Genomic DNA, 12,492 nt, shown 5'->3' with positions numbered 1-12,492 from the left:
CCCCCCCCACACTTACACACTACCCTACCTGACCCCCCCCACACACACACACACTCACACATTAGCCCACCTGACAAATCCCCCCACACTCACTACCCCACCTGACACTCCACACACACTCACACACTACCCCACATGACCCACCACACTCACACACTACCCCACCTGACAAATCCCCCACACACACTCACACTATCCCACCTGACAAATCCCCCCCACACACTCACACTATCCCACCTGACAAATCCCCCCACACACACTCACACTATCCCACCTGACAAATCCCCCCCACACACACTCACACTATCCCACCTGACAAATCCCCCCCACACACACTATGCCACCTGACAAATCCCCCCCCACACACACTATGCCACCTGACAAATCCCCCCACACACACTCACACTCTCCCACCTGACAAATCCCCCACTCCCCTCTCCACTCCTCCACCTGACAATCCCGCCCCTGCCACCGCCTCCCCCCGCCTGTCCGAATCGGCGCTTCTGCCACCTCACCCCTCCGTGGCCTGCTCCTTCCACCGCAGCCCGCTTTTTTCCGTGCGGCCCGCTCCTTCCACCGCAGCTTGTCCCGTCCTGGCCCGCTCCTTTCACCGCAGCCCGCCCCTGCTCCTGGCGTGCTCAACCAATCAATGTGGAACAGGAGCGTGGGGCCGCTGCGACTGGCTGTTGTGCATGTACAACGCGTGCGCCACAGCCAGTCGCAGCGGCCCCACGCTCCTTCTCCAAGTTGATTGGATGAGCACGCCAGGAGCAGGGGCGGGCTGCGGTGGAAGGAGCGGGCCAGGATGGGACGGGCTGCGGTGGAAGGAGCGGGCCGGGAGGAGAGGAGCTGGCTGCGCGGTGGGAGGAGCGGGCCGCATCGGTGATTTTTTTTTTTTTTATTGTGCAACCCGGGCGGCCCACGGACTGGTAATCCGGCCAGCCCAGCGGGCATTTGCCCGGCTTGCCAGATTACCAGTCCGGGCCTGGCACTCACCATTCAGAATTGTTGCTGCTTATTGTCTTCAATCCATATTCAGTCATACAGTGACAAGCTTGGGCAAGAAGAGTAGGTCAAATGGCTGTAGCCAGTGTGCACAGCGCCTAACTGACCTACTCTCTCTGCCCCAAGCTCTTCACTGTATGGATTGAATATGGATTGAAGACAGTAAACAGCAACAATTCTGAATGGTGAGTGCCGCCAATTTACTGTTTTACCAACTAGTGATATGATATTATAAGGGTCCTATTACACTATATGATGGCCTGATCAATATTATAGACAAGCACCTATTATATTTAGAAAATGCTGCACAGACATCGTTAGTGATGTCCGTGCAGCCCTTGCCCAAACAGTTAACACTTTGCCTTTCCATGTTCCTGGCCTTCTCGCTGGGATGACTGCAGAGCGCAGGAGAAGACCGGGAACAGGAATGGGACAGGTAATGTATTATCTGTTTGGGCAATCATCGGCCACACATGGCTATTACACGTACAGATGCATGGTCAGCAGCCGATGATTTTAGGTAAGGGCCGAAAGAAACAATCAGCCGATGATCGTTTCATTGGCTGATCATTTTCTCTTTTACACAGAGCAATAATTGACCGAATCAGGCCGATTTGGCCAATTATCGTTCCATGTAATAGGGCCCTAACACTTCGGTACATGACTGTACTGTACTCAGAAATTAAGAAAACCCTTAACATACAGAACTTTGTCCCAGATGGTGTTCTAAAGTCCCTTTAAGGTGGGTAGATAGATTAATCAATACTTTTACGTATTCTTTCCCCTCATTAATCAATATTTTTATCATCAACAAATTAAGATGCATTTAGGTGCTGATCATTTTCGTTTTGGTCATGTGAACATTCCAATGCGTCCTATTATGAGTTTCAGCTGTTCTGTATATTTCTAGATAAAGCCACGGATATCTAGAAGAACACTTGTGTTAATGACATTACCGTTATATAACCAGTTATTGTCAGTTACTGCTCTTGGAACAATACATGCAGTGCTCCGAGAGAGGTGAGCCCTTATATACACTTTGGCAGAACACCTGAAGTCCTTGTCAAAATGATATTTCATTTGACAGCAAACCGGACAAAAGAGCTTTCAAAGGATATTTTTGTATGTGCCAGGTTCCCTGGTGTGTGGCAGAATGTTCTGCAGGCCCTCAATGCAGACTGAAAACAAACACATAATATTCTCCCTACTTATTCATGTTAGGAACATCTAGAGCCAAATACACAGATATAATCGATTCTAAGGGCTCGGAAGTTTATTGTTGTGACACTTTACATCTGCGGAGTAACAGACTGTGCAGTTTTTGCCACAATAATAGACAGAGGACACCGGACAGCTCAGCAAAATATAAAGCTAGAAAAAATCTGCATAAAAAGTGTAGGTCCTGTACCTGAATAAAAAAACCTTTCCAAAAGTTGAGATCTTTTACCCAGACACCTTTACCCAGACACCTTATATTATGCAGATCAACCCCTTAAAGACCACTTTTTGCAATTTGGGGTTTTCTTTTTGCTGTTTTTGACTACCTGTTAAAGTGTATGTGTCAAATATATTTTTATGAAATAAACCAGACACCAACACATATTCATTTCTCTACTCTGCGAGCAGATGTTTATTCTATGTTTTTTGTACATTATCATAGTAGACAGCCATCTTCCTGATCTGATGTTGGCACTAGAGTTGAGTACACTTCCATTACCCTTGGGTTCGTCCAGACCTAAGTGTACGACATTAGATTAGTGCTGGTTGCTTAAGTTGGATGCAGACCTAGGGAGTCGAGGAAAACATGGACACATCCACAGGCTGTCTCTGTTTTCCTGTACTCCCTAGGGACACATTCACAGGTTGTCTCTATGTCTTCCCGGACTCTTTAGGGACACATCCACAGTCTGTCTCTATGTCTTCCCGGCCTCCCTAGGGACACATCCACAGTCTGTCTCTATGTTTTCCCGGACTCCCTACGGACACATCCATAGGCTGTCTCTATGTTTTCCCGGACTCCCTAGGGCTGCATAACACTTCAGCAGTCACTTATCATATGCCACAGGATTGGGTTTAGACAAACTAAAGGATGCTTGAAGTCTGTTCAACTTTATGCCCCATTTAGATATGTGCCTTACAGCAGCCCTATGGACCATAGGAACCTTTAGTCTGGAGATGAATCATTAACTTCAATAGGAGAATTTTTTGGCATGTTCTGTGACCCATGCAGAGGTTCCATTAGGGACAGAGGGAAAAGTTAGCTATGACCATGACCTTTTGTGTATGTTATTCAGTGTTATCTGTCTTCAGCTTTATATTATTGTATTTTACTGATCTCTACAGAACGTGAAAATATTTACTTGGAAAACATGTTTAGATGAAGATAACATTATTTAAAGTTATCGTAGGGCAACTTCCTAATATACTCATTGTATTTTGCAAGTAGTCAACCGTTCTCCGATCTGTACTGGCCAGGAGCAAGAAACCTGAATTGGTTGTCTACAGATGGGTGTGTAATTCTTTTATAGGAGACTCTGGTTTGGCAGATGTTTTTATTCACATTTCAAGGCTTCTTATATGGGTCAGGCATAGACTTATAGAACAGGTCCCTAAAGAGATCCTTTTTTCTCCTTCTGGAGTAGAGCTAGTGTGCATACTTTTTTCCCATAGAGCATTGCCTATAAGACTCAATGCACAGCTTGTACTCTCAAGAGGAACGTCGAATGTATACTTTCTGTGTCACAAAGGAGTGAACTTTTAACAATATACTGAATGCTTAACATATGATCATGCAATTTCTATAAGTTTTTGTGTTTTTTTCGCTGTGATTACCACCCTTTGCCTAGAACAAGCGCCAAAGTGCCATTATACCTTGTGTTGTGCATTGAGATTCATCGGCTGCTTCTAACTGCCTCAAAAGTGCTTCAATTTTGCATGAGCAGTAATCTGGAGACTGGGAAGCATTACTGAGTGCTGACAGCCCAGATCATTAGAGAGAGCATGTAAATCCTCTGAACCAGAAATAAAAAGTGCACAGATTTTCTTTGTGAGACGGTTACCACAGTTTTAATGCAAAGCTCAAACCTCTGGCAGCTATTATCCAGCCTATTATTTTTTATTTTCTCTTGTGTATGTGTTTTTCTTTTTCCGAGAATCACACCTGACAAAAGGGTGAGAAGTATTTTAATTTGAACCTTTTAAATTAGTGTCAGTCTTAGCGATGGAGACGTATCGATAATGAAGCCTGGTTAACGGGTTGGTGTCAACCATCTAAAAACAGTGTACTCCCATAGAAGTAAATGTGCCTCATAGTGAAAAAAAAATTAAACTTGACTGGATTGAATGGTACATATAGACCTACAGATTAAAATAAATAAATATATATATATATATATATATATATATATATATATATATATATCATAAAAACTTCTCAATTGTTATAGGGGAAACAGCTTATTATGTTATAAATAGATGTATTTTAAGGCATTAAAGGTTAAAATTTATCAACTCCGATTAAGGATTTCATTGAAAGGAATAATTTGGGTGAATAAAAAATATTTTTTAAAAATATCACCATCTATAAAGGGCTCTATAAAATAAAAAACCTAGATAAACACCCATAAGGTGGCCTTTGGTTAATATTGATGTCCGCAAATAACGATCATGATCCTTATTAGTGTCCGACATTATCTAAAGATGGCTGCCTTTCTCTGATATTGGACGGCATGTTCCCATAGTGCAGTGCTTCTCAAACTGTGAGTGAGGCCTCACCAGTAAGGCGCCCCTAGTTTTTAGTGAGGCACAGCTGAGAAGGTAGCTTTCAAAAATGGGACTATGATCTGCACAGTCCTTTCACGGTTTGCAACAACCTCCATTTTAGCAACATTATTATCTTATTTTGTATTTGCTATATTGGTATATAGAGTTTAAGAGGCAGATGAAAGGTAGCTCTAGCATTATTTTCAGTTTTTAAATGGACTTCCATCACAGATGGTGAAGCCCAGGCTTCCCATGGTAAGTCTGGTGAGGCATATGCATTGCTTTGGTCTGCTGGGTGAGGCTCCAGTAGAAAAAGTTTGAGAAACACTGCCGTAGTGGGAATATAGCCAAAAAGACCAATGTTGACTTCATAAGCTTCTCAATTACTTCTCACTTACTTCATTTTTTAAGGGGTTTACAAGGTAAAATTATTGATGTCCTATCCACATGATGTAATACTGTCATATATGTCAGTGTTATATTTAAAGGGTTATAGTCTAGTGGTCTTTGCAAAAGCCTAGGCGAGAGGATGGTGGAGCATGTACCCAGCATTACACAGGTTGTGTGGATCAACTATAAAGAAGACAGAACAGCTGGCAGAATGTCAGTCCTAACCTACACCTTATACTTTAGGTAGCCATACCCACCCCTCATGTTGACTTTGGCCGTCGGTATAAGGTATATGGGGCTTTCCTTACCATCCACAACAGATTATGTTGGTAGAAATAGGGGTAGGGTATGGCTTGATAGAAAATCACTGATCCCTTTGTTCTGGGAGAGATAAACCACTGCAAGAGCTCTCTAACTGCATATAACTCTCCTCAAAGAGAACACAGGGGCGCTCAGGGGGACATCGTGCTATGCGTTCCTGTGTATGGGGAAGACAAGGTTGGACGGGAGTTATTGAAAGTGAACTGTAAAAATACCTACCACCTTTAGTCTCTAATATAGGTTTCTAATTAAGTTACATCAAGTAACTCATCTGCTAGAAATTTATGGTTAGTCGAGAGGTGTAACTAGTCTTTTCGACAATCACATAATTGTTTTTTTTATCTATACATGAATAGTACGCTGCAGTATAGCATTTTCTGCCCTGATTGGGTTTAATAATGATACTTGCCCTACAACACCATAGAAAATTATAGACAGTCATTTCCGAGCTTCACTAGAATCAGCCAACGGACTCTGACATTCTTTCCTAATGGCTGCATTTCAACTTTAGTTGATTTACCAATTGCCATACTTGGCTTGTCACTGTTAGCCGGCAACATACATTTTATTTGTGACTATGACATAAATTTTCAAGTACATCAAAATGCTTTTAGAGTGGCATTGATAAATGCGGAATCCACTGTAAAAAATCATTTAAAAGGCTCGAGTCGTTCCAGGACCTTGAGAACCAGAGACATGCTGTATTTTAATTTTTCTTGTGTTACATCTTAATGACACATTTATTTATATAGTGACGTTGCCAGCAGCTCATACGGTTGTGCTATCTTGCCAAATGTTAGGAAAAACATTTTGTTTAACCTTGTTGAGGCTGTTTCTGGTATTCAATGAATTTCAAAGGGCACGCTTCTGTGAACTTTGCTTATATTAACTACAATTTCACCTTGAATTTTCTTTAGTGATGGTACTGGGTATTGTTTAGTCCTCAATCATATAGATAAAAGCCAGTAGGAAAAGAAAAGGCCAGCATTGTGCAGTATCCTAAAGTAGAAAATGTTCAAAATATCAAAAAAGGATAAACTCCAGCTTTTTATTTGGGTTAATTTAACCCAATATATGTATAAATAAATGTGTGGCAGATACCTGACCACCCTTGATTCCCTGCTGGTTTAGAATGTTTTATAGTTCTACTCTTGCTATAATAGAAATCCTACAACTATTCGGTGGTAAACTTCTGCTAATATCATCGGCCAATCCTAGCAAGTAGATCTGTATTACAATGCTTAAAGGAGTGATAGCTTAAAGGGAACCCGTCACCAAAAAAATGCTACCTAAGCTATCGGCTTCATGTTATAGAGCAGAACGAGCTAAGCAGATTGATATATATCTTTATAGGAAAATATTCAGTATAATTTGTAATTTATTGTTTGAAATCTCTGATTTTTCCATGCTAAAGAGTCCAGTCCATTGAGTGACACCGCCCACTGGACTAATAATCAGGGATTTCAATCAACATGTAACAATTTATAATGAATTTTTTCCAACAAAGATATATATCAATCTGCTCAATTCTTCCTACGCTATATCGTAATGGCAATAGAATAGAAAGCATTGCCGTAGTGACAGGTTCCTTTTAAAAGTGGACCCGTCAACAGAAAAACAAGGAAGTAAATAAGTCCATGGCTTGACAGGGCTAGTAATCCTGATTTGGGGCATACCTTTTTATTTCAATAGTTTTCTTCATCTGTGAGATATAAACCTTTTTTTTTTTGTAATATGCAGATGAGGCTCAAGTGCCCAGGGGGCAATTTCTAGCATGGCAAGAGCCCAGGGAGGTTCAACTCATGTCTAATGGCTGCTACAGTGGCAGCGAATAAGAGGACATTGGCTAGATCTGCCTGGACTCTTACTGTGTTGGAAAGCACACTCTGGACACTTGAACTTTATTTGAATTTTACTGTAGCACAAGGTCTATTTAGCCAACTTTAAATTTATGTTTGTCCCACTCATTAAATAGCTCATTCCTGAGACATCTATCTCTCCGAAGTTCAGTTCAGCTAAAGATGCATGTGAGTTTAAGGAGCAGAGGGGAGTAAGCCACTGATGGACATCTGTCAGTTCATCTCCCTTGAGAACACAAGGTTCGGACACTTTGAAATCCAACTACCAGATGTTCCTCGAAATTACCTATTGGCATAGAGCAGGGAGTAGGGAACCTTGGCTCTCCAGCTGTTGCAAAACTATAACTCCCATCATGCCTAGACAGCCAGAGATAAAAGTTTTGGCTGTCCAGGCATAATGGGAGATGTAGTTTTGCAACAGCTGGAGAACCAAGGTTCCCTATCCCTGCCATAGAGTACAGAGGTCACAAAACACATTAGCAGAAAACAAGGAGGCGCCTCCTGGTGCAATAAGACTTGGGGGTGGTGTGTCCTATCAAAGTGCTGGATAGACGCACTCACCTTGCGGAGTTGTGCAAGAGACTGGCTCAAATCTACTGTAGGCAGAAAATGTGTTACTCGGACGGGAACCGCAGCTATCCCTCAGGTCGTCTCCACCGGCGGCGGGTAGAAGCATGCAGAGGTGTGACCCACAAAGGATCACCAGGATCAGAAAAAAACCACAGGAGAATGAGCGCAGGTAGATGTCCAAGATGAGGACACAATAGCTTAAAAAAAGGCTGGTACACTAGCGTGACTCGATGTAGTATTTAATGGCACCAACAAATACTACATCGAGTCGCGCTAGTGTACCAGCCTTTGAATGCTATCGTGTCCTCATCTTGGACATCTACCCGCTCTCCTCCTCCTGTGGGTATTTTCTGGTCCTGGTGATCCTTTGTGGGTCACACCTCACCATATACATTAGATTGGGGGAAATCAACCCGTACTATTCTGTGGGGAAAATTCATCATTGCTCTTGCCGTTTTTTTTTTTTTGCTTCAAAAAGTTAAAAATAAATTTGGCACAATCAATAATTGCCCTAAAAAAATTATACACATTATTTCAAATAATCTCAGTCTTTCAGTCATACTCTGAGGGTTATGAAAGCTAGACACTACAGCACCAACATCCGGAGCACAGGTCTGTTTCTGTACTGGCGAGAGATTTTGAGTTTTCCACTTTTATGTAAATGTCTGATGCAAGGTGACTGTGCATTCGACTGCTACTAATGTAACTCTGATATTTAAGTACCTCAACTCCCAAACCACCAAACTGCTTTGAACTTGCTTGTTACCCTCATTATTAAAACATTCCCATAGCATGCTGGAGAAGCCTGTTTCTCATGCTTGCTGTTAGAGAGGTTGGCAGGTTAAACACACATGCTCTTTGAATTTATATTTGTGCTATCAACTGGTTTTCAACTTCTTTTTCTTCGCAAAAAAAGGCATCAAATTGCCTTCAATTTCTCTTTGGGGAAGCATAGACAAGCACTCTGGAGATCCAGTTTATCTTTATTATGGGATATTTTAATAATTTGCTATAATGACTCAAAATTTAGTTTATTTATTTTTATATTTTTATATATTTATTTTTTTAGAAAAAAATATTTGCGAATATCCACTGGTTAATTCTGCTGGGAGTTGATAGGTGGAAAGTATCTCATTAAAATCTATTCCCACCAGAAATCTTTTAGATATTACATCCTCTCATAACTGTTATGTTTGGAAGAGCACTTTAACTATAAACAGTGTGCCCCATGAATGTCTGTATACCACTGTGCACAAGCTGCAATTAATCGCCTGCCCGGTGAATAGCAGCTCTCTATGAGGCTAAAGAGAAATCAAAGGGCTGGCTTGGCTTTTGATAGCTCTTAGTATTCTCGGAGCATCACAAATAGGAACATTCATCCCTTGAATCTTAGTTCTGTGTAGCCACAGCCTTAGGTTACGCGGTATCCTGAAAACTGTGAAAGAGGTCTTTCATCCTTGTTGTTATCCACTTTTCTGTTATGTTTTTTTGTTTTTTTTTTTAACTAAATCAAGTATTTGATCAACAAGTTCAAAGTGTGATGCATAACAGTGTGCTATTAACATATTATAATTTACATCAAGTGTTTGGTTTTATAAAACTATGATCGTACTTATTGGATATTCATTCTGCTACAGTGTATTGATAAAAAAAAACCTGCTTTTTAATGTTGGACAAGACCCTCAAGCCAATTGTAAAACCTTAGATCAATTGTTCACTTTTGTCAAAATTTCAGGTTAGATTCACACAACGTCTTTTTTGGCGTTCGACGACTGTCTTTTTGGATGTCCGTCATTCTGAGGCCAAATAGCGTCCGTTATTTTGCAATGACATCCGCAATTTCAAAATGACAGCTATTTTTTGGTCTCAAAATTACAGCGTCCCAAAAAGACGGCCGTCAAATGGCCCAAAAAAAGAACCTTGTCTTGTTTATGGTTCGAGTCTGTTACTGCATCCCAGCCCATTTACTTAAGTGTTCCTTAGCATAAGACAAGGCCAGTTGACAAAATAGTACTGTTTCTGGAGCCATTTCACATGCCCATTGAGATTTGACACTTGGTGATGATGCTGAACACAATACTATCAAGATAACATATTGTACATAATTTTATAAATAATTTTTCCTATGTGTTTTTGCAGGTCTCATAGTCCGAGAAGTGAGTATTGAGATCTCAAGACAGCAAGTAGAAGAGTTGTTTGGACTGGAAGATTACTGGTGCCAATGTGTTGCCTGGAGCTCTGCAGGAACTACCAAAAGCAGGAAGGCATATGTTAGGATAGCATGTGAGTATTTCTACCCATTACAAATTGGCATGGTACTGTATGTTCATCTAATTTTTTCTCAAAAACCATGTAACACTGGACCAAGAACATCCCATGCACAATAATGGTACTTGGTACCATTGGTATTTTTTTGTTTGTTTGTTTGTTTGTTTTGTAAGGAAGCAAAATGCTGAATGTTTGTTAGGGCTGACAACTGTCTCTCCTGACAACCCCATGCACATGAGTGTTTTGGTTTGGCAATCAAATGTCCTGAATGAAGAGGGAAGAGGTAAGCTTCTTACTCCACTGATGGAGGCTTAAAGGGGTAGTGCGGTTTAAAGCATTATTTCACTAAATAACACACATTACAAAGTTATACAACATTGTAATGTGTTTTATTTAAGTGAATGGCCCCCTTCCCCATGTTCCCCCCCCCCCTCCCCCCACGCTAGACCCGGAAGTGTGATGCTGTATACTTACGGAATTACTATCAACCTCGGCCCTCGGCCCTCATCTTGGGACGATCACGTCATCTTCAGGAGGCCGGCTGGGATTCGGTAAGTATACAGCATCATAATTCCGGGTCTAGCGTGGGGAAGGTGGAGGGCATGGGGAAAAGGGGCCATTCACTTAAATAACACACATTACAATGTTGTATAACTTTGTAATGTGTGTAATTTAGAGAAATAATGCTTTACACCGCACTACCCCTTTAAGTCTCAAAGAACAAAAGAACGATGCCCCATCCTTCTTTCCTCCGACATCATCTGTCAGGAGAAAGAAGGGAAGCTTCTATATAGTTTGAGACCCTTTTACACCGGACAATTATCACTAACTAGAGTTTCTAAGAATGTTCAAGACTAGAGATGAGCAAACCTTGAGCACGCTTGGGCTCTTCGAAACCCGAACACTTTGCATTTGCATTTGCAGCCCTAGAGAGTCCTGGAAAACAGGGATACAGTCATGGGCCTATGGCTGTATCCACGTTTTCCTGGCAGCCTTAGGACAACATCAACATTCAAAGATACTAAGGGTTGATGCTTGCTTCCTATTTTGTATAGGTGGTCAAAGTTACACTACTGCAACACTTTTAAGAGTTTTCCTTGGTAGTAAAACTGTATAGGCCCATCATTTAATAGGAAGTTACAGCTTTGGCTCCCCCCCCCCCCCCATATCACTTCAATATCATAAACAAAATAAGGAATAAGGAAGCAAGTATTCTTCATAATATGATTAGGTTACTCAAAAAAGGTACAGTGGGTGGGTAGATGAAGTTTTCTTTACACCCCCCACATCTCGTGGTGTATTCTATTGATTTGGTCCTATAGGCCTCTACCACAGCACTCTTCCTGACCTCCTGCCTACATTAATTGCAGCTTCGTTTCAATCAGTTTTGTTCGGTGGCTTATGAGACATCTAAAAAAGTAATAATTTAAAACAAGGACCGGATGCATCTGAAGGGTTTGCAGTGCTGAAGAGACAATAGAGTAGTTGTTTCCATGTTTTCTTTGCATATTTATATAATATAGCACTGAGAGTACTACTGCATTAGGAAGTAGCCGATAGCAGACAGAAACTGATTGGATTTTTCTATGGGAAGAAAGTGGAAAAAAAGAAAACATTTTACTATGCATAAACATGGTGATTTACCTGGGCTGTAAAGCTCTAAGGCCAAGATAAACTGCTGGTTGAGCAGCTTTATTGTGTTATAGACTCAGCTTGTCTTTTTGGAAATTGGCTTTTTACCAACAAACATTTAAACATATGGTCAGACAAGGTCACTGTGTATATCAGTAGTGCAGCGGTCACAGTCGCTGTCCTACGGTGATTGGCTTTTAATCCAATGGATAATGATAGCCGTTGAGAGTTTGCATGGTGTCCCTTCAGTGATTAACAGTGTAAGTTGAAGGGGGGGGAAGTTGTCTCATTGGCTGTATAAAATGACATAATGGATGTAAACAATATTTTTTAATCTTTTCCTTTGTCTGATGCTCCCCTGGTGGATTGTGGTCACGTGTCAGCTTTGCACCCATTGCTGTGTCTGTGTGTGGGGGCTACATAAAGGCTTAAAGTGATAATGTCACCTCCTTTTTGAATGAAGACTTCTCTACACTGCTGTAAAGCCTAAATTTAGCAGTTTTCATACCTTACTTTATAATAGATTTCTTGGTGCTTGTTCCTTGATGGTTTGTGCCACCTGGGCGGGGCTTCATGTCCACAATGTCACTTAACCCCGTCCACATGGGCACTCCGGGCCCCGCCCCTACATGATATCACCTGCCAGTAGGCCTCTGCAGCCATTGAAATGGGCCGACCTAGAGGG

The 12,492-nt window shown here is 41.5% G+C and overlaps 1 protein-coding gene across 1 annotated transcript in view; it reads left to right on the top strand.

Annotated features, from left to right (window-relative positions):
* Window positions 1-12,492, top strand: part of UNC5C (unc-5 netrin receptor C) — a 332,506-nt gene that overhangs the window by 222,745 nt on the left and 97,269 nt on the right. The window contains exon 4 of the mRNA XM_069978343.1: window positions 10,047-10,190. Within this exon, the coding sequence (XP_069834444.1) occupies window positions 10,047-10,190 (144 nt within the window). The remainder of the gene's footprint in view (window positions 1-10,046; window positions 10,191-12,492) is intronic.

Source organism: Dendropsophus ebraccatus, chromosome 7 (genome assembly GCF_027789765.1).
Source record: "Dendropsophus ebraccatus isolate aDenEbr1 chromosome 7, aDenEbr1.pat, whole genome shotgun sequence".
NCBI classification, from domain to species: Eukaryota; Metazoa; Chordata; class Amphibia; order Anura; family Hylidae; genus Dendropsophus; species Dendropsophus ebraccatus.
This window is presented reverse-complemented; position numbering and strand designations above follow the sequence as displayed.